Source organism: Carassius carassius, chromosome 29 (assembly GCF_963082965.1).
Source record: "Carassius carassius chromosome 29, fCarCar2.1, whole genome shotgun sequence".
NCBI lineage: Eukaryota > Metazoa > Chordata > Actinopteri > Cypriniformes > Cyprinidae > Carassius > Carassius carassius.
Window position 1 is genome coordinate 4,591,182 of NC_081783.1, and position 24,567 is coordinate 4,615,748.

Genomic DNA, 24,567 nt, shown 5'->3' on the forward strand with positions numbered 1-24,567 from the left:
TGTAGCGTATTCAGAGTACTTATAAAAAACAGTCAATATTTTTTTTTCAAAGAACATTGTTAAGATGATAAAATTGTTTAAACTAATTTCATTAATCTCACCTTGCTCTAAAACCCAAACATAGATTGTAAATTGTTGAAATGTAAAAAGAAGAGATAAATAATCAAATATATGTATTGCTTACATGCTATAATAATATGAAATGCTGAAGTTGGTAATTCATGTTTTTTCTCTCACTGTAATGCAGGGCAAGATAAATAAATGAATAAAACCACCAATAGAGGGCACTGGAGTGGCCACAGTGTGATAAAAACATAATTAATATTGTATAAATAACCATTTATATTAATGGTTACATAGTTAGAAATGAAAACTATTATTCTAATTATCAGATAATGCAAGATCACTCTGTATAGTATATTAGCACACTGTATCAAGTGTAACCACCTTGACCGGCGCCGCAGTGCAGATTCAGTATTCAGCGATGATAGAAACAATTGTTGGCGCACTATTTTTTTTCTGCCAGTTTACTATTTAGTATTAACTATAATTTTAAGTTTGCTGAGGGCAACTGTAAAATGTATATACTATTGATATCATCAGCCTTAGCTAGGTATGTTCTTCACTCTAATTGTTTTTACTGTACCTTTCATTGATTTTACTCTTAGCTTATAAAGCAATACACAAAGTTTATTAAAACATCTGACTTCATAGTACACTTTTGAAGCCTTGACTATGTTGTTACTGGACTACAGGCAACTGTTCTTATACTGCTTTCTCGTTCGATGGCATCATACTTTTAGTGGCCGATCAAGACTGAAAAGAACTAGTGTCTCGTTTTGAGTAAAATAATTCCTAACTCACACCCTTAGATGTACCATAACTTTAATTTTTTTAGATTTAATTTACTGCATTTAACAACACGACATTCAATATATTTAGAAATACAGGATGAATAAAAGAATTTAAATGTCAGGCTAGGGAATGAAATGTTAAAAAAAAATAGTGATACTATCGGAGTAAAGATGGGATTTTTTTATTGTACTGTTAAAAATTGCAATGAGTTCTTGGAGCTCAGTGCTTTCCGCACTCCATGAAGAAATTTGAAACCTGGTAAAAATTACTATAAACAATACGTTATAAAGAGAAAGGAATGTTGAATTTCTCCATATCTGAGTGTTGCCCAACAACGAGATATGCACTGTAAAAATGATAACAAAGTTGCATCATTTCGCCTGAAAGCATGAAACAATGTTGAACTCTTGTCCCTATGAAAATCTAAATTAGAAACTAATCAGATCTGACACTCATACCTGTCATCAAAGGTCAACTGGTGCATAACAGAATGTGAACAAAGCAAGCAGAATGGATTGCATCTACATTGCGCTCCCCAGTGCACTTATATGGTACATTTGGACACTTCTCTTAAAATTACCATGGTAACTAGAGTAGTTTGCAACAAAATACCAATATTACTACAGTTATTACCAAGATATGTCCTATTTATCAATGTGGGATCCTTGCACACACTAAGAATATTTATGTTATTATTTTGTTGTTGTAGCTATGACAGTTTAATAATATTAAGCTACAACTCATTTTCAGAAGTAACAATAAATGTAGTATCTACAATCTTAATAAAGCTTCCAGTTAGAACAGTAAGGTTTAGCATGATCTAACTGGAGAACATTTTAAATTAGCCTACACAAATAAGCTAAACTTTGTATTAGCCTATTATTAGCTATTAGTATCTAATTGTTGAGGAAACTATTTATATACTTCTTTAAAGGTTCACAAAACCATACACCAGATATGAAGAACCTATAATTTAACATCAATAACTTTTAAATCGCCAATGAAAACCTTGCATTCATCAATAACTCCTACACAGCCCAAAACGGTTCTTGATAAATCATTTAAGAATCATTTAAGGGTATGCTATTCACGCGGAAAGTAGCCTTTTGCTACCAATATTTTTTTTTTTTTTTTTTTTTTTTTGGTAAAGGACCGGATTTGTGTTTAAAACAAAGTAGCCTATTTCTGTTCTGCCTCGGCCGACACACCAGTTCACAAAATGACGCATCCTCCAGGATCAGCTTCCGACTTCATCTGCTGATGCTCTTCTGTCTCGCGAGCTGCACACAGTCGTGCATTTTTGAGTAGCCTAAGCTATGCGATGTAGCCATTTCCTAAAAAAGCAATCTATGGAATATATTCATATTTTACTCACAGGTTCTGAATAGTTACCAAACAAGGCTCCTAAAGCCAGAAGATTGAGGAGAACGCTTCAGAAGTTGTGAGATGGCATCTTAGAGCAGTCGCTTTGCTCGTACTCACGTGTAGGCTGTATATCTTCTCTCAGTATGAAACGTTTTAACATTTTTTGCATTAAATCGGACGCGTTGCTTTTGCCTTAAAGCACACTAACTAACAAACTAGACTAACGCATCTTCAGTCGGAAAGTAAAGCCGTAGGATAGCTTTTGGAATTTCTGCAGTTCGTGCCATTATTATTATTTTGTAAATATTAGAATTAATATTTTTCCTCAGGCAAACTGTTCTATGCATACGGGAAAATAACACCGACTTTTGTGCGCAAAGGCCCTTCGACTTTGGAGTTGTTTCCCCTTCGAACAGTGCAAGCGCATGTAAGTGTATATTTAATCTAATTCGCGATGTTTTTAAAGACGTTAAAGTAAGTACGACCGATCGTTTCAACGAACTAGGGAGTGCGGTAAAATTCAACAAGATTTTCTTCGCAAACATAGCATAAAAATAAACAAATAACCCATAAACGAGCATAAAGAGGACGCGTCTTACCTCGGATTTCTCTGTGAATATTGAAACTCTCAATTCCCGTCACGTCGCGGCATCACTGCTGGAGGAGATGAAGTGCCGTGAAGCAGACCGAAGAAAATCCCAGAATTAAACAGCTTCACGTAGTGACCAGTCGGTATCCAACTAGAGAAAACGATCCATGTCCATGAAAAAGTGCACGGTCCACCCGCGAACGGCGAAAAACATCTGCGAATGACTTTTTAGAAGAGACGATTTAATTCCTCAGATGTCTCGCGCCTGGCTACTGCTTGAATCCCACGCGCGCGGAGAGATAGTGCTGCTCCAAATGGGTTTGTCAATGTGCAGTACTTCTTATTTCAGTGCATTCATACAGTCATCACGGGGGAAAACCTGGGAACGCTGCTCGCATGTATACGACAACTGTTTAGTGAAGTTGTTTTCTCGTTCTCTGTGCGTTTAATTAACAGCTAAAAAAAACTTGTAACGTTAAATCGTATCCTCGGACACGCCATTTAATGTCATCCCGTGGTTTGGCAAAGTGATGGAGAGCAAAATATCTATTTTGAGAGATATTCATGGGCTGTCAGTGTACCGGAGCAGGTGGACGGTGTGCCTATAAACGCAGCATCACTTCCACACACTGAGATTTTTTTGCCGTAGTTGTACGCAGAGCTCTAGCAATCTCTGTTGTATTGTATGAACTCAGTTCCTTAGTACTGCCCACCTCTCCACCTCCGATTGACATCATCGCGGGAGGAGGAGCCAGCGATACATTTCACAGCCTTCATCATCTTAAAGCCGCACTGCTGCCGGAGTCAGAGCCCCGCTCGCTCGCTCGCTCGCTCGCTCGAGGACCAATAGCCGCGACTCGCCGGAGAGGAAAAGGGGGCACTGTTCGCTTTGCTTCTAAAAAGAAGCTTGTGTGCAAAGTCCAACGTCAAACTACTTCATTACACTTTACTAATGTGCAGACAGACAGTTAAGATATACAGATAGATGTAGCCTAAATATCTAATTTATCCTTGCCTAATTCCTTTTGACCATTGTATTAATGTTGGATAAACACGTTAACAAGGACAAAATATGTGAATATCTATGGTGATGTGTTGGTCTATTTCTAATATTTAACAAATTATTGAGTGTTTTACGTTTTGAATTCTGAGAGCAAATCACTATTAAATATGTGGTCATGGCATAGCAATTATTTAATCAGCACAATAAATTAATGCACAAAATTTTATGCTGAACTTTTTTTAATTTTTATTAAAATCATCTGAAATCAATATTTGATCAAGTACATAACCTGCCGCGTCATTACGTCACGTGGTCCGAGCTAGCAGGCTATTGCATGTGAGGATCCTGCAGTTGGCAGATCGTTTATAGCCTTTTCTCACAGCAGCTAGAATAATTAAATGTACTGTAATCCAGAAATGATTATTTGTTTACAAAACATGTGAATTAAATTAAATTATATTACTATCATAAACTTGCTTTTGATTACATATGGGATTTAACAAACGATTTGTATTTTAAAGACAACCAGTTCAAAGGGACTATAGTTTCCTTTTTGGGTTAAAATAATTTCTTAATATGAATTTCGAATAGTATGACATTTAGAGATTAGACTGTACAGAAACTGAAATCTACATGCTAATACACACTACTCACAGTAATGCAATGCTGATGTTATTAACATTACTATTTATAGAATAAAGTATACAAATAATAATAATAATTTGCATGGTTTGATGTGATAAGAGCCAAGCAACCTTTAGATTGAAATCACTGTATGGCATGGTTTATTGTAAAAAAAAAAAAAGTTCACAGTTGGTCCGAAAAAATGTGGCAGACTTGTCACATACTTCAGATGACAATATACGGTGAAAATTCTTATTTGGGTCATATATTCCAAGATGTAGGCTAGAATCTGTGATTGTGAAGTACAGTAAATATCCACACCGCTGACTGCCACACACACATACTCCTCAAAACAGTAGATTAATCTGCGCTGGAGCAGTGTCGGCACACAACCAATGCAAGGAAGATAATTCCCGCAAACAGCTGCTATTGCAGATTTTCAAATAGAGATGGCGACAAAGAGGCTAAACCTACGGACTGCAGCTTTGAATACTCATACTGGTGTTACAACCCAAACTGCTATTGGGGTACTCTAAACTTGACATTAATTTAGACCGTTTTAAGTTTCAATTCTCTGTCAGTAAATATGGAAATACAGTATCAAAAATTGACTCAAAAACTCAAGTTACAGATGTTTAAACAAAATGTGCACAACATGCCCCATTTCCACTACACATTCAAACCAGACAACCAGAAATTTAAGCGAGAACACCGGTCAGTTTACTTATGTAAAAAGTGCAATGGCTTGTCAGCACAATCTAACACGTTCTATTGCCATTCAATAAAGGTCACCCGCACAACATGTACACATTGATCTTCCCATTAATTTTTACACTGCTGCAATGTAACAAATCACAGTCTTTGACTGGTCCCCTCAAGCTAGCTTTTCTTACCAAAAGCCATAACCTTCGAAACATCAATCACGTCCTGATGCTTCACCTCAGCACGCTTTTAAATGGTCACACTTTCAATTGAGTGTGACTTGCCCTAAAGTGTGGAAAGTTAGCATTTAGTAAAATAATAATAATAAAAACCCATAAAATTTTTGTACAATTGAATGTTTACAGTTAAGCTATTTCTTGACCCATTTTAAGGGTAAAGCACATTTTATCATATGTGTTTAACATCCCATTACCAGACATTATTTTAGGGCAACATTTACAATGGCTTCCTTCGAAGCAACTCAGAAAAATGGCTCCCCAATTAGATAACATAGTTGTGCTAAGCTGCACAATCTACTCCAGGAAACCTACATCTTTGGAGGAATTCATAGTGTCCAGGAAGCTTCTCTCCCTCATCAAGTAATGTAGCTATCCGAGAGCTATACCTAAAAGGGTTGATCCTTTCATATTTTTAAGATTCATACTTCTTGTCACTGAAGGACTTCTCCTAGGCATGTTAAAGAAATGCAAATCTGAAAGCCTTAAAGCAATATGAAAGGCACAAAATACCTCATGAATTATTCAGAGGGCTATTTTGCCACCCTCAAAATGAACTTTTAGAGAAACCAGTTATGCATTTCTGATAGGGCTTGAGAATCCACCAAATGCACAGTTTAAATGTCATGCTGCCCATCTAATCTTGGACATTGTTTTATTTCCTGCTGTATGGGGCAGTGAGGGTAACATTTGTGAGGAAGCATATGTGAATAAAATCTTAAATGCATGTAAAACAAGCACCAATGATGATGATTTTATAGTGAGTTGTTGCCGTTGTCCTTGTTGTGTCTCTATGGATATTGTCTTTCAAGAGAACTGTACACCAAGCATTTTCAGATCTGTTCTCTACTATCTCAACCATGATAATCTAATGATGTGTGACACTGGATACCTGTGTCTGAATTTTCAGGGCCACATAAAGGACAGAGTTACAATATTTAACGATGTGAAAGTGTTTGCTTTGTGCTCAGTAATTAAAATCTCACTGGTTAACTCGTGCTGGGTTCAGAATTCGACATCATATTCATTTCCAAAGTACAAAAGCCTGCAGTTAAATATTTCCCACTGCTTTATTTACTTTTTGGCACAGCATCATTACACATTTTTAACAATAATATTGTAATACTGTATATAAAGAAGTACAGACGGACGGACGGACAGATAAATAGATAGATAGCATTTTCTAATTTACATGAAAAAAAAACTGTAAGCTGATATACTGATGAAATGAAATGCATAATAAGTATTTTGGTGACTAAATTCCCCTAACTTATAGAGTTCGTAACTGTATGTCATTACAAGCTGTGAATGTTAATATACCAACTCATTTTCATCTACTAAATATGTAAACAATGATAATGATAAAGACTCTGATGAAAGTTCATCAAAAGTTTCCATCAAATATGGCTAATAAAAATACAAAACAAACACACAATTCATATAACATAACATAATAAATATAAAAAATAAAAATAAAACAAATAACTCGCTAAATAAAACTGAATTGTCATTGTTCATGCATTTTATACTTTTTACTTATAAAATCATACTTTTAAAAGCTTTCTACAGTAAAACTGCCTTGTTAAATATTACACTTTTTTTTGTTTATACAATATTCATATGCTATACAAAAGGTATGTCAGAATATAAGTAGAGAAATATATGGCATCATAATTTAGCAGGAACATTTATTGCAAGTTTTACACAAGCTTTTCACATTACAATCAGTGGTGCATGGTGGTTTCTCCTGGTATAAAACACATCAAGCTGCGACTTCCCATGGGCAAATCAGATCGAACCAACACATGTAATCAAGATGACTACACGGAGTGTTAATTACACCTCTTGCAGTAAAATCCAAACTAATGTTTTAGTGATTATGCGGTTTCTTTAATGTGATAAAAAGGTACTGTGTATAATATGAGACCCCGTGAATGAAAAGTCTAGAGTACTGCACAGAGCTTTTTTTCACTTTTTTTTTTGTTTCACAGATATGATCAAATGGGGTTTTCCTCTATTCATCCCTTAGTCTGATTGCGACTGGCCCCCCTACCGGATCCATGACTCATTACTATCGGCACAAAGAGAAATCATTGGAGGAAAGAACACACTAATATACCTTATCAGTCTAGCACAGCTTGGCAGGGAATGGTGCTGAAGACCAGGGAGGTAAATTGCAAGGTGTGCCTCAGTATATTAACATTCAAGTTCTTTCAGAGAGGATTGATCTTTCTTCCCTATAAAACATGACCATGCCTCTGTATTATCCAACCTGCCGTTAAAGAATGACTTGTTACTGTTCCCCCTTCCTCCAGGCATTCATCTGCCTCTTAAAAATCATGTCATGCTATGCAGAGGATACGTATTATTCAGACAAATCAACGTTACTTCTCTGTTAGCATACTGATGGACGCGGGTCGAATAAACAGGCTTGTATTCAAAAGATGTTTAGGACATTATCCTTGTGTTCGTTATTAGCGATCATTAGTCTATTAACCTCTCATACAACATTTAGGCCCACTGCTTTTTTCTACATCTTAATGGGATGATTGAATTATCATCAACTGTAACTGAAGTCCTTTATTTCCTATACATTAAGACATGGCTGCATATATAGGCTGACACTTTTATCCTACACTGGCTAGCTGCCATCATCTACCGAACATGATGAACAAAGACACAGAAGTGTCTGAGGTTGAAAGGAGCTCGGTATCTTGACCTTCGCCTTCAAAACATACAACATTCAAGACCTCGGCTCAACCTGGCAGAGTAAGCCGGCATTCAAACGAAAGAGCGCCCTTCAGGCATGATGATCGCTGGCTTGCCATTCCATCGTGGTGGAAAATGGCAAAACGTAAACAAAAGTGGGCAGTAATACGCTTAGGGCCATGAATGATGAAGGGCTTTGGAATATAATAAAATATGTAAGGATTTAAGCCATCTGAACTGGATACTGTATTTTTGTCAGGTAGTTTTCTTCCTACAAAAGAGGATGAAGGCAGAACGGGAGCGAGGGTAATCCTGCCTGCCTCTCAAAATGTCAATGACTGCTACCATCGGGGGTGAGCATTAGGGGTATGCATCCAGCTATAAGGAAAGAGTCTGAAATAAAAGATTTCAGAGTTGGATGCACACTACCTTCACAAAGCTCTCTATTATAGTCAGCTCCGAGTCTTGCCGAGCTGTTGTACGGCTCATAGAAGAGTCAATTGCACAGGCCATGGGGTTTCTCAGTTAGATGAGACGAAGCGATTCAGTTGAATGCTGGTGCTTGGTGAATTGCCTGGCATGAGCCAGCTTGGCGATTGTCGGGGTGAAGGATAGTTGTTTATTTGTGTGGAAGTCAAGGTTGATTGCAATCATGGAGTGGATCTATGCCACGTCCTTGGGGAATATTATGAGGTGAGGAGGCCAAGGAGATATCTGACAGCAAGGATGCATCTGTCCCGAAGCCCGCTTCCACCAATCCGTGACAGCTATACGCTTGTGTTATACTGGATGTTTTCCATGATCCTGGGCTTGAACGGTAGAGGGTTGCGTGTGGAAGAGCCTCAAAGACTAATAAGAGGCTTCAAATGATGTACATGGACCAATTATTATGGCATATCAAGGACACCTTATACCAAATGTCCAGATGTTGCTGGATGGGACTTTTAATGAGAAGTAAAAACACCTTGGGATGTTTGTTCGTCCTTTAAACAGCTATTCAGAGAGGTTTTGTATATTCTGACAAGAGGCTATTCATTTGGTTTATGACTATAAGTCAAATCATAGGAGCTCTTGCTTCCTGATTGCTTCAGATTTTTATATGCGGTTTACATTCACATTGCGCTACATTGACAAATACACTCATGGCAGGAGAGCTAACATGTTATTCCTGTAATACCGGTTCTGGTTGCAATAAATGGGAGTTAATATGTAGAAAATATCTCTTTTTTGCTGGCATTCATCAAAACGTCTCTCAACAATGTATTGAGTAATACAAAAAAAATCAGAAGGGAAATGCAAAACAGACAATAATTTAATGTGTCACATCGTAAACAAATTTATTCTAATGAAGAGGAAAATACGTTCAGTGAGAAAATGACTTATCCTAAAACGTGTCTTTATAGAAGGCAAAAACAAATTTGTCTCTCTGAATTTGTGATGTATTAGTTCATACATCAAGCGATGGAAAAATACAGCTTATAATTGTTTGCACATCTTGCCATGAATGAGAGACGCTGTTTGTCCTTTGCATTACATTTGAATAAGAAATAATATTAATGCACTGTAGTCATGCTGCTCATCCACATACATCACTGCATGCAACATCTGCTTTCTGTGACAGAGCAGAGCAGGATCAATTTGTTGTGTGCATGCATAACTAATTTATCACATTGTTCCCCCCGTAGTTCTCGGCTGCATCGCACGCTCATGAACCGTACACACACACAAATACAGAGAAAAAAAGAGAGAGAATGAGAGTGCATGCAAGACAGAGAGAGAGGGAGAGTAAGGAGAGGGTGACAGCAAGAAAGAGCAATCGAAGAGAGGAGGGGTTACATTAAAATACTTTTTTGTCTTGATGAATCTTGTTTGAAAAAATCAAGGCATTTGGTTGCGGCAAAAATACATTAGTTTAAACAAAAAAGCCTCTGGTTTTGAGACATATGCGTAGTTTCAGTGTGCTTTTTGCTTTTAAAAAGCCCATTGATGTGTTTTTTTTCTTTTTTTATGCCATCTGTCTTTCCTTTCTTTTGGACCAGTGGACCAATTGTAAGCAAAATGCTTTTCTTTCTCAGAGGGAACTCATGAAATTAAAGGGTTCAGACCACTGCATTTAACTCTCACTGATAATCACAAGTAAATGAAGGAAGGAACTTATCAAGTGGTCCTTGACTAAATTACAGGAGACAGAAAAAATGCTTAAACATAATGATTTTGCACTAATAAAAGCATGCATATTAATAATAAGTTTGCAATTAACGAGCCATTCGATAAAAACACACTTCATTCAGAAGGCGCCCGAGTGATGCCAATTAGCTTGCGTATGGCTCAAAATAATTATTTAAGTGACCCTTCTTTGCATAGGAAAGACACCGAATTGATTTTAAATACTTGTTTTATGTGCTGAAGATCTCAATCTTAATGAATAACCTCTGTGAGATCAGGGATTAGACCGGCCTTGATAACAACAAAAGCAGGAGAAATGAATGGCATGTGGCGACTGGAGATTCTCCCTCAACCAAACTTCAGGCCCAGCACCCCTGTCTCTCTGTGTGCAAAATTTTAATGGAGCCTTTTCTTTGTGGTTTAGGGACAGATGAGATGAAGGCAGCCGTATATACAAACAGCTGCTTGAAAATATTATTGCGTGGAAATATTTCTCTATACAAGTGAAACACAACATGCATTAGAGGAGCAATGAAGGACCGGTCATTATTTGGCGCTCGTAATGTGGCCCAGATGGTCCAACGCTTGATGTTCAAATCACGTTTGGTTGCGTTTTCCAAACCTCGAATGAGCTGTGTACACAACCATTGTTTGAAGAGGAAAATTGAAGGCACGCCGTGTAAACCATCATCGTCTGATGCTGGAAAGGGGTGATTTGCCCGGGACGGTCGCGAACAGCCTCTGAGGTGTAGGTTTTGCGAATGAAGTAAGCTTAATGATTGCAGCGCGTGCTGGGATCGAGACGGCAGCGCGTCTTAGGCGGGGGAAGAGATGGATGAGCGAGAGGGAGAAGACTTGGGTTTACATGGATGAGACAATTTCTCTTCAGGGTTTTGGTGTAATTTAGGTTAAGCGATGCTCCTCCTCTGACAATTGAAGTGAAGGCTCCATGTAATTAACCTAGAAATAGGATGAAACCCCAACTTCAATACAACACTGCCATCATCTTATCCAACAATTCAATTTCATCTCGACCCTATTCCTCCTTTGAATAAACACTTTAATGAAATCATAATTAGGCTACAACTCTTTATGGGGTCAACCCTTTTAGTACTGGCTAATATCCCTTGAGTTTTCCGGAACTTTATTTGATTTTGTAGCTCTTTAGTCGGTGCCACTGCTGTATAAACATGTGATATATATTCTAACAATGCAACGGCCTACATATATTCATGCAACAATCTGATAATTCACGCTGCCTGAGACATCTTAATGCATTGTAACTGCTGCATGGTACTAAGGAGCAACAATATCTGTAATACAATACAAATTATTTGTTGATTCATTACACATGCATGAGTTATACATTATAGATGAGAGCATCGTCAAAGATGTTACAGCTAGACTATTGATTAATCATTCCTGCACCAGTTGAATTACCATGTAAGTACTAGTCTCAAATCTATTTTCAATTCGCCTGCTTTAAATTTTAACGTACTTTGCACATTAGGAATCCAGAAACTGACAGCCAATACCTGCAATATATGCAAATTTCTCCTGAAGAGGAAGAACATAGCATTTTTATATGGTGCGGTGAGAGCTTGTGAATGTTTTGTTTTTGTGGCTTTTGGGAATTTGTAAATAAGGAGAGAGAGAGAGAACAGCAGATATGTCAGGTAATACAATACACACATTCAGAGGTGCAGTGTGTGGCCCCATAACTTCAATGGTTACACAAAGGAACTACTGTAAATTAACAAATGAAAATGCATTTTTAAATATCATATATATATATATATATATATATATATATGCACCCTCTTATGAATTTTCCCAGTATTTTTTTAATCTTAAATGTATCAGAATAAAAATCTCACACTCATAAGAAATGATAGCTAACAGCTACTTTTTTGTGCATGTTGCACTTTACTTTAGCTGATATTATTAATGAAGTGAATAATAAAAAATAAATAACTTCATTTTGCTTGAGTTATTTATTTACTTGTATTTGTCTCATGGATTATGCGCTTTCCTTTCTTCAAAGGTGAATATGAATCTGCATATATAAATATTTCACGGGAACCTGCTGTTCATTATGTCCAACAATAATGACTGATCTGGAACACATGTGGACTGACCTCCACCAGCGCTTCTTACCTTCATCTCGGTTATTACCCCCTCCTGAATTCATTAACACCTTTCCAGTGCTTCTTTGCAGGACCAACTGGTTGCAAAACATTGATCGTCATAGAAAGTGACTGAAATTATTTCCATTCAGTTGCCTACTTCATGGAGAATGTAAAAGTAGACTTAATATCATTAATTGTGAACCCTCTGAGACCTACTGACTGAAACTAACTGGAACACATTTGCAAAGCAATGAAATAATTCCTATTTGCCACTACAATATTTACTAGCATGCCAATGCCACACATCATGGTCACTGCCCTCAGACACCATTGCTGACTCTTTTGGATCAAATCTAGCAATATTCCATGTTTCTGTACTAGCATTTTTTGTGTACTTTAAAAAGAGACAGTAATAATAAATTTTTTAATGAATGTTGCAAAAATTCAGCATTTTATGAATGGTATTCACATACCAGGTCTCATTTAATAAAACAGAATCACACTTTAGTGACTCAGATGAATGCTTTGAGATGAACGTTCATAAAGGCTCATAAATATACTATCATTCAAATGTTTGGGATCGGTAAGATTGTTATAATGTTTTTGAAAGAAATATACTCACCAAGGCTGCAACTTTTTGGTTGAAATACAGTAAAAACAACAATAGTGGCAAATACGAACAAATATGAATAACAGACTTCTGTTTTACAATATAATTAATTCATGTGCTGGCAAAGTTATAATTATAGCAGCTTTCAGTGTCAAAAAGGTGTGCTTAATATTTTTGTGGAAAACATGATGCATTTTTTTTTTTAAAGTATCTTTGATAGAAAGTTTAAAACAACAGCATTTGTAAATGTCTATACTGTCACTTCTATTCAATATTTGAACTATATAAGTGAAGGGAAAAACCACCTGATTGCAATATACTTTTCAGATCAATCTAAACTCCTCAGGTGACTTTTATTCAAAAATCTGTGGATTAGTTTAGCAGAATACTTCAAAGAGAGGGTGAGATTATTAGTGCGCTGCAAGTAGCATTATTCATAATTCGAGCAGCCATGAATCCTGCGAGTAAAATTAGAGTTAAATTCTAAAAAAAAGAAGCCTAATGACTACTTACGAAATTGACCCTTACTCTAACTAAAGTTTCCAGCAGAAATTCCAGTTTCCTTTTTTTGGGAAAGACAGAGAAAATAGTGTCAAAACAGAAATGTGCATTCATTGTAGCTTTCTTAAAATGTCCATTTCATAAGATTAATATGATTTTTCAGCTAATGAACTAAGAACAGCCGTGTGATTACATGCCTGTGACCACCCAAAAAAGAAGGAATAGAAGGATCTTCTACACCGCACAGCTTTTCATGCCCAATTGCCTGCAAATCAAGGCACTGTGACAGCAAAAAGCCACATGCCATGAAGTACACATTGTTTAAAAAGCTCAAACCCTTTCAGTATGATTAAACTTTTACAATTATTAGACTCAGGTATGCATTAGACACAATGAAAGTACTCTCACTTGGCCAACCAAAACTAATGGCATATTTCTCTCCCATGGTCTATGGCACAAATTCATCTCCACATTAAAACCACAGACGTGAAATTATATAGTTCATTTTCTTTAGTGCTGATGAATGCATTATCAGCTGTAGAATGACCTTTCAAGATATTACTAGAAGCTCAAGGCTTGGCTTTTCTCTGTCATTTGGGCCAAAGGGGTGAGTGACAGGTTCATAAGATGTACACGCACAACACTAAAGGCATAGCGGTGCCATGCGTGTGACCTCTAAAATGGTTTAAGGTTTTGCTATCAGATTTTTCACAAGCTAGTTCTCCTCCCACGCTTTGTATAAGATGTGGTTGATAAGCTTTTATTAGAACTTAAAAATAAAGAAAAGTCTGTTTTGCAGTTCTGAGATCTTTATAGGTTACTATGTGTCGAGGTTTCCTCCTTACAGAATAACATCCATCTGATTTTAAATCTGATATGTGACGCATACTCCCTCAGGAGCGCATGAAATAAGCCACTGCTTTCCAAAGGCTCTTAGTCACAGACAGTGAGCTCGGCGCAGCATGATTTTGAACAATGGTCACCACTGTAGGTAGCGCGTATGAACACTTCTATGTTTCTTTCGGCTTTTAAGGAACAGTCCCTTGTAATGCTCAGAGGGACGCTTACGATGCCTTTTCAAACTTTCAAGAGCCATTGATGTGTACTACTAAATAAATCAGAGCTTCAAACATTAAACACTGCATTCATTAAAATCTCAATTATTCTAATGTAGCCTTTGAACATAAATATAGAGGTTCTTTTAAACTTCCAGAACATTGCCAATACACAAATTATCAAAATATCTTACATAGACTGCCAATTTGTTCAGGGTTTCCATATATAGTGATAATTCCATGTTCATAATCTTTTAAAAATGTGTTATCTGAGCAAATAGCTTAGACAAGACAAAGAAGAAGGCACTAATAGGGACCCTTTAGGTACAAATGTGACAAAAAAGTGAACAGTTTTGATACCCTAACTGACAGAAATGGTGTATAACAGATGGAGAAAGTTATCTCTTTTTTTCATATTATACATTTTTGCATGTTTGTACTCTGAAATTTACAGCATGCATGCGTTGACAGCATTTGAAATCTAAAGGCTTTAGAAACAAACACGCGGCCCTATGACAAAACACTTAACTCAACAATATTAAAAACCTAATATGCAGAAAACAGTGACAAACATTAGGTACAATATACTATTATATAGAGTTGTGTTTGTTTGTTTAAATAAATATATTATAAATATCAAACTAAGTAAATGGGTTAAATGTGATGTATTGAAAGGATTCATGAACAACTGTTCATCTCTAAAGTTCTTTGCATGTCATATTATTACATTTTTATGCTGTTGTGATGGTAATAAACTGATTTTTGCTACAGCCATCTATTTTTAGATAATTATGCTGTAAAGAAATGTACAAAAAAAAAAAAATCTTCAGCGTAATTTACGGTTCGTTCTGTCAAATCAGTCATGCTATGTGCTTCAGTGGACTTAAATATAGTGTAGTGTAGTCTGTTTGCAGGAATGTTTCTTTTTCACCACGTCCCTATCAGCTGCAGAACGCACCGTATTGATTTCATGTCGTGTGACCATAGAAAGAACAGTTGGAAGTGATAGGCTGTGGCTCAGCTTCCCGGTGACACAAGCTGCATTTGGCAGCCGTCAGTCATTCAGTACAAAGAGCTGATTCTTACCATATACACAATACTGAGAAATTAATTAATGGCATATGAGTACTTTTGGACTGGAAAAGACGTGTGACATGCTATTAAATGTTATGTTTATATTACTCAAGCTCAAAAATTATATTCTGCATATTTTCTTAATCAGAATTTTTGTTGTCTTCTATAAAAAATAAATAAATAAAATAATAATAAGCATGAGAAAAAATATAGTGCAATAACATATATTAAATTAAATATATTTTGAATCCCCTTTCTCCAGTTTAAGTATGCACTCTTAAAAATAAGTTTTTTTTTTTTTTTTTTTTTTGCAGCAATGCCATGAAACAAACATTTTTGGTTCACTTAAAAGTATTTCATTGAACATTTCCTAAAAGTACGTCCACTGTAAGGAACCTTTTTTTTTTTCATGGAGTCTGAATATAATTTGTATTTTGACCTGGCTGATTAGGACAGTTACAAGTCTTTTTTTTAGTTTTTAAATGCAGCGCTCATGACCCACCATCCCTAATTCGTACATTTAATTATTTCTCCCTTTTTGTAACCAGAACAGCATTCCTAACGGCCGTTTGACATATTTCAGGAACGGCATAAATGACTTGATGAATCTGGCTGCCATTCGAACCCTTTTACCGTTCCCCGTGGTCCCCGTTTTGCAATCCATGCCACATTCCCCCCATTCCATTTCAAGAAGCTTCATTTATCCTCAATGTGATCTGATTCAAAAGCTTTTCCGCTGGCCACCATTAGACACAGAGGAATCCGGCTTTGTTTTGGTCAGTCTGCTGAAACGCGGCAGTAATCTCAGTATCCATTCACCCATCATCCGTGTCCGCCCCCATAGCTCCTCATACGAAATGCAGCTGAATAATTGTCTGTCATAGTCACGGAGAAATGACCTTAAGTTGTTTTTGTACTTAGTGTCACCGCTTTGTGAAAATGATGGAGATCAAACATGGCAGGGCGGGCCTGTTTGTTTCACCATCAAAACGTTTGTTTAAAAGAATGCAAATGATTCCCTGTCTGATGAAGCTTTCCTTGAGAGCGGTTTTGTACGGCTATGTTTACAGACAAGCTCCTTAAGTTGTCCCCTCTAGCTGGTGCGGGCAAAAATGGAACTGTTCTCAATTTTGTCATCAGAGAATTAAATGGCTTCTTTTTGAAGTGTGTATTTCTGAGAATGAGGAATGGGCTTGTAACTATGTTTTTGGTGCAGAGATTTGCATAAAAGCCGCTCAGTCTGCTAAGTTTTGAGCGGATTGTGGCTGGAGTGGAGTTAGAATGTGAGACAAAATGAAAGTCTCGGGGGAGAAGGTGAGGCTCCGTATGTCTGGGTATGAAAGGAGTAAATCCGACTTGGTTGGTAAACAGAGGCTCTGGGGACTGCTTAGCTTTCGCATGTGCACTACTGAGGAAAAGATGCGGCCCTCTGTGATTCTAATAGAGTAAGTCCATTTAAACCCGCACAAGAAAATGCCAATAAACCATGTGCCGACACGTTCGTGTTTTAAAGGAAAAGATGGAAACGAGGAGACACTCTGTTTAGCGTGAGTGGGACATGCACAGCACGTCATCAACGATCAAAAAATCATCCATATGTTGCCATAGCAATAGACTCCATGAATTAAGAAAAATATAGGAGAAAGCGGGGCTAGTTATCACACTTTCACTCTGCTCAATGCTTCTCAGGGTTTGTTTTTGAAAGTCAATTTCTCTGAAGGCACATACCTTGACTGCAAAAAATGTTTTGAACTTTTCCACCATTAGTGCCCAGGAAAAAAAAAGATGCAGTAGGCTACTACAAACAATAGCACGGCATGCTGCCACATTATATGGGGCTGTTGCCTTCCATTTAAACATCTTATTCGGCTACTATAAATATAAATACAATAATCATGCAATTTAGTAGTTATATCATAAACACGAATCAACTCATTAAACAGCAAAAGTTTACAGGGTAACAAAAAATATCAAACTGTTTGGTCAACAAATACTGCAATACATTTTACAGGCTATGAAATGGGACGACCCGTCTCAATAAAAATGTGAAAACCTGAAAGCAGTGTTTTTACACCATATCTTAGGTTGGAGGACAGAGTTCACAAGAATCAGTTTTCATTTAACACTCTTTAAAATGAAAAAGAAGCATGTGTATGTTTGGACCACTGATCGACTAATATGTTTTTTTTTTTATTCTGATGGCTAATGCCAATATCATAGAGAGCATGTTGTTGAATGTGTGTAATATTACAACATTTTACTTAGAAAATAAATAATTCATTTCCTAAATAATTATTTAGTAAATAAAGAAATAAATAGCATGCCTAACAATTGTTGCTATTATATTTACTAAAATATACATTAATTAGAATAATGTATAAAAATACACTGTACTTCAATTATAAAAAAAATAAATAAATAAATAAATTATATATATATATATATATATATATATAAAATTATAATATATATTTATTTATTTATTTTATTTAAATTATATCAAACTGACTTACTAAGTAATTGGGTGTTTCTCAAATAAAAACCAGACAGAGCTAATTTCCTACAGAACAGTTAATTAATGTGACAGACAACTGGATAGTCTGTAATGTCAATATCCAAATCGCATGAACAGAGTAAACACAAACTTTTAGGGCTACAAATGCACAGTTCTAAGAGCTGTATTCATCCAACTTCTTGACGTTCATAGAATGACATGTTCATTAGCTATTCAAAGACTGTTACAACTTCTCTCTGTGACAACTAGCCCCAGTCTACTCTATAAATCTGAAAGTGAAATATTCCAAATGCTGTGCACTCTTGTTCGAGAAGAGCTCGTAGTTCTATTCAATTGCATCTTATTATTAACCTCATTCTGTACATTTGTTCTAATTAAAGGGTTGGCCTAATAACAACAACAACATGAATTTCCATTCTTTCTGTTCCTCTTGTTTTTACTTCATTCCGTCGGCAGATAAGAATTACCCTGCTAATAAGCAAGATAATTAGCTTGTAATGTTCTTCACAGATAAATACATTTTTGATGTTCTTTTGAAGTGATCGAATGCAGCTAAGAAACAGGTTTTCTGTATGAGCAATCAGTCATGGATGACCACTCAATTCCAAAATTGACCAATCAGAAAGTATTCTAGCCGAGAGTTGTCGAATAAGATCTAAGGAAATTTTTCCTTAGAAAATTATTAATATATTTGTGAACACACATTAAAACACATCTGTTTATCACAGTGGATGCCATGCATAAAGAGTGTATCTGTTCACTGCATTTCAAAGGGAATTTCCAGTCAAATCTACTGTGAAGGTTGTTTATAATTAAATGATGCAACTTTCCATGGATATTTGAAATAAACAATCCTAACCATAATTAGTTGGAAATGAAGACTTGTACATGATAAATTATAATGTTCATGTTATTTAAAATAAGAAGAAATAGTGGAGAGAGGGATTTCATATATACATGCAGCTTTCAGTTCTCAGATCATAATTCATTGCATAATCTTATTGTCTAAGTTCACATCAAGTGCAACATTATTATTTTTTTTCATTCAATATATAAAATTTGACATTAGAACCTTCATGCATGGTGTCCATTGCAATTAACAAATGTATAACTCAAATAAGTCTCATAAAAAAAACAAATAAATAAATTATATAATATATATATATAAGGAATGATTATGCCCATTATTATGTTTTAAAGGTGCCATTAAAAAGACATCATACACAGAAGACCAAAAATACACACCCCATTTGCACATTTATCTCACACTTCTTCTCATCACCTCACTTTCACATGTATTTTGCACATTGGTTGCAGCATTCAAATGAAGTAAAAAAAAAATTTAAAAAAGAAAAAAAGAAGAAAAAGAAGAAGAACAAAGATGAAGAATGTCTGTAAATGCTGTACATATGTTAGGCTGGGCCGCAGCATGTGGTACTGACAGCTTGAACAGATAAACATGTGACTTGTGGAAAGGCTTCTTAGTCAAGCTTCAATGCAGAATTTTTGGATGTTTCATGCCCTGCAGTAGGGAATGCCAAAACACAGCTAGACCTGCATTAGTAGAAAACTGGAATAAACCACCCTTATTGTATGCTTGATTTGAGCAGTAAAACTGAACTGTTTTGATTGGTTAAACTTCATTCAAAGCAATATTAATAAAACTGCCACATGTGAACTCAGCATCAGTTGAATTCAATGTAATCTAATTTAAATTCATGTATTTGTCAGTTTCTATACCACATATTCAAAATTACACATTCGAGTACAGTGTATACAAGAAATTATAACAATTGTTAGGTTTAGGATTGGCTCGTACATCTTTGCAACTTCAATTTTGTGTAACCTAGCATTACCAATGAGTTTAGTATGAGAGATGAAAATCATCAGTGAATTACTTTTTGGCCTGTTCCCCATACTTTTAGGGGCCCTTTCATACACCCGGCGCAAGTGCTTTTGCTAGTTTCAGTCCGACGCAGTACTCATTTTCCCATCCTGCACTGCGTTGTTTACATAGCAAATGAATTTGTGCCCATTTGTGCACCCATGGGCGTGCTGGTCTAAAAAAAGAGGTGTGTTCAGGCACATTGTTGACACATTGCTATTTTGACAAACTGAAAATAGACTGCTCAATAGACCAACTCAAACCTGGTGTGAAGTCTGACACAATATGTTTTCTTTGTTATTTAAAGAGCGCGTCAGTAATGTGTATATTCCCACAGTACAGCAGCACACAAACATTTTTAAAAATGAATAATTACATTCTGCCATGTAAATAGTGAACCCGCCATGGCACGAGCGCAACTGGCTTTTAAAGGGAATGGGAGATGAGACTCTGATTGGTTTATTAAACATTATGCCCCAAAAAAACACCCATTACTAATTAAGAGAATAGGGACAACCCATTTAGACCATGCGCCTGGGCGCGCCAACTGTTTTCCCGTTGTTAAACTATTAACTGTTAAACTTCGGACACACTCTGAGTGCATCTGCACTGTCTGCTTTAGACTGTGCGCTTAGATTGTTAAAATAGGGCCCAAATTCTTAACAGTCACAATGAAGTGTCCTTATATGAATCTGCCTTAAGATTCATCAAAATATATTTGTGTGTTTCATGGAGAAAAAAATTAGAGGTTTTTTTTTTTTTAATATTCCCTTTAATGCACAAAACACTAAATGGAATCTGTACACAACATACAACTAGGCTAATGAACTCTATTACTTGATAAAACAATTGTTTATTGTGATCATAATTAATAATAACAACACTAATAATAAAGTTAATAATTTATTTAACATTAGTGGCTTCTATCATATTCCTGTTGCCACTGTTTTATAAAACCCTTCTGTCATGCCTAAGAAACCACTTTTGTGGCTTATTGCTTTATTATAATATATGTTCTGTATAGCCACGTCTGATGAATTACCCCTGTGAACACAGATTATTATAATTAACGAGTTACGGAAATAACAAGATAATCAAGTTTGTTTTATTTCTCTATAATCATTTGATCAACAATGCGAATCATGCCTATTACCCCATCATCGAGTGGCATTAACTTTTAAAATATGCATTTAAAAGCAAGAGTTTTTATGTTATTTTACATGGTAAGAATACCTGTAATTTGTCTTCATCAGGCTGTATGGACATCGCCGGTTACACAAATTCTAGCCTGAGGAGGATCAAATCAACTCTACAATTTTCAGAAATGACAGATCCAATTTTATGTCCGTCCCTGCAGCATTCCCCAACTGTTGCTGTGTTGACCCCTCGCCCGCTCTGCGGTGCTCTCTGCGGTACAGCTGCAGTTGTGTAAGATTGTGCTACATCGCCTTAAACCTTCTCTTATGTTTGGCAGTAACATAACTCTAAGAAATAAGAAGTGACAACAGCAAAGCACCCAAATCGCTTGCAAATTGATCGACGGCCATATTAATTATATGCTTCGATTTGAATATGCTTTTGGTTTTATATAATTTACTGTGGTTCACAGTATGCATCCTTTGACAAGTTCTGTTGAACCAATTTTCGCTCCTACCTCTCTGCAACCACCCTATTTCTTGAAATACTCCTTTCGTCCATAAAAAGTGACTGCTACGCCTTTATATCTGTCACAGTCACCTCGCTGACCCCGTGCTTTTGCCAGTTCATTATGAATTAATCGCAGAACACCCACACGCCTTTGTTCATTATTATTGAAAGTGCACTGATTCTGTCAGTTCTGTTAGTTTTACCAGACCGTGACTCTCAAATTATTAATCCAAAGATTACAGAATACATCACTAACTGGCATCTGGGTTTGCTGTTACAGGCTAAGGTTTCTCCACTGTAAATGGAAGTAGTGCATTAGTTACATATTGCTGTTGTTTACCCCCGATCAACGTAATTGCTAACAGGAAACAAGAGAGCAAAGAAGAAAGTTTTACTTTTGGGATGGCAGACTTCAGCAGGTGAAATAGTGCCCCAGATTTGATGGTGTGACTATTTCTCACTTCTCCTCCCTAATCTCACGAGACAGCATTCTGGAGCAAATACTTGCCAAATGACATGAAATAGAAAAAATGGTTTTGCTTGGGAAAAAAAATAAATATAGACATACTTTTTTTTTTATCAAATCCTTAGATTATCATTTGATGTGGTGCGATGAAAGCAGCGAGGAAACATATTGCAGATTTGTGCTGAAGAAAATATAATCTTATAAACAAAGCATGACTTTTATAAAAACCAAATAGAATTGTTGCCCGTCAAACATTCCCAGAAAAAGTCCAATAACAGGATGCATTGTAAGACAGTTGCTTGCATACAGTTGTTATTTAGCACTGATTCACTTGTTAGGAAAGATGTTTACACTGTTGCTTACATTGCAGATCGCCAAACCCTGTACACGGTATATGGAAAATAGCAGATGAGCAGAGGGCTGTCTCTGCGCGCATGTCAGATGAGACACGAGGCAGATCCAGAAAGTACGGAGAAAACAGAGCATGATGGCACTGAAGCAAAAATGCAGCAAAGAAATCTGTCAAGGAATCAAAGAGCTGACAAGTTGAAGGGAAGGATTCGAAAGCTGCGAAAGACACACAGTATTTCTCACAAAACAGGGGAGGTGGGAAAACCAAGCATAATTTAATTCCGAGCTATTTTTGAACTTCTGCCCATGCAAATGTTAAGCACTGTATCGCTGGTCCAACCCGCAGGTCTCAAAGGTCAGAGTCATCCTTTAGTTTTGACCTTTTTTGACTGTTTTAGCATGGCACCCTTGTGCCAGACATATAGTGGAGAGCTGATTTGAATACTCAGAGAAGCATGCATCCCCTATCTTCTGATCAGTGGTGGGTAGTGGACTGAAGGAGTTCCATTTCTACCCAAATGTTGGGTTGAACCTGTTAGGTCATCTTGTTTGGGATGGCACTTTTCAATGTTTGGTAGTTTTTGTGTTATACAGCCGCTTGGTTTGTGGCAGGGTCAATCTCACTGACTGTTGAAACAGCACGGCTGAATTTGTGCATTTATTCAGTGAAGGTTTGTGTATGTTATATTTTCATTTTAATGTTGTTACTGTGCTGTAAATCATTTTATTTATATATTATACATCACCATGGTCATTTTGTGTGATGGAAACACCTGATGACTTAAAATAAAATGCTTACATATTTGTAAAGATATTGAATATAGTATTAACTCATGTATGAGGTAAAATATGATAGTATTTTTGTAAAAAATTATTGTTAACAAGTCACTTTATTTTCCTAGAATTACACACACACAAACACACACATATATATATATTTTTTTTTTTATTTGCCATGTACTGGAGAAAACCTTGCAGTTCACCATAGTAACCCCATTCACTGCGTATGTGTACCTTGTGCTATGAGTATACAGCCGAGGTGAGAAAGGTCAAAACAATCCTCTTTTCCACAACCCTTTTCAACAAGTTGTCTTAGCTCAAGTAATCAGGTTTTACAGTATATGTTCCATCTCAATCCTGCTGAGGACCTCTTAGCTGTCAAGTGCCTCTTAGTTATTTTTTGTCCAAAATTACAAGGTAGTCCTCTACATGCAATCTAAAATTAATTTACTGTCCCTGTGCTTTACATAGTGTCCTCCAGACATATTTCAGCAGGGCGAAGTCGAAGGTGACTGGTATCATTTTTAGTACCTTTGTAAATTTTGCTCATATGGTACAATATCTAAAGCACTCACGCAGAGCGTGGCGTGACATTTATGATCATTTGCTACTCCTGAAGTGATTGATGATACAAGTCATATAAACCTGGCATTGTTTTTAATTGTACATGCATAAAAGCTCTATTTTAAATGATCAGTTCAACAAAAATGAAAACTTGGTCATCATTTACTCTCCCTCATGTCAGACTTGTATGACTTTCATTCTTCCATGGAATACAAATGGTGAACTTTTGAATAATATCCTGGCCACTGTTTTGCACAATTAAATAATCCACCCAAGCTCTTTTAGGTGTAAAATGAAATCTAAATAGATGAAAGAAAGTTAGATGGTCAAAACATTTCAAATGAAAATCCTACCCTCACGCTGTCGCAGATCTGCATGAAGTTCTTCTATGGAACACAGACAAAAAAAATCTGATTTATTTATTCATTTATTTTTCTTCATACAATATCAATCAATAAACAAACATGTTTGGTTACCAACATTATTCAAAATATCTTCCTAAAATTACAGAATTTGTATTTTGTATTTTTTTTATGTCCATTTAACAAAGAAAAAATACAATAAAATGTTAGGGTACTTAGGTACTTAGAATGCGACATACACCGCTAAATGCATTTGCTGCATGCTGTTTCTGTTCCAAATGCCCCATCGATTCAATTTTCGTAATCCCAAACCTTTCTTCACCAGTGTCCCTTGTCAGACACCGTAATATTATTCAGATCTTGCTGCAGATACCTCATA

The 24,567-nt window shown here is 36.2% G+C and overlaps 1 protein-coding gene across 5 annotated transcripts in view; it reads right to left on the bottom strand.

Annotated features, from left to right (window-relative positions):
• Nucleotides 1-24,203, bottom strand: part of LOC132109445 (protocadherin-11 X-linked-like) — a 183,045-nt gene extending 158,842 nt beyond the window's left edge. For 3 of the 5 annotated variants that reach the window (XM_059515514.1, XM_059515513.1, XM_059515517.1), the window contains exon 1: nt 24,180-24,203. In XM_059515514.1, coding sequence (XP_059371497.1) covers nt 24,180-24,203 — 24 coding nt within the window. Of the gene's footprint in view, nt 1-2,819; nt 3,520-24,179 lie in introns of those variants that run through there. The other 2 variants (XM_059515516.1, XM_059515515.1) reach the window with 2 other exon arrangements.
• Nucleotides 24,204-24,567: the final 364 nt, after the last annotated feature.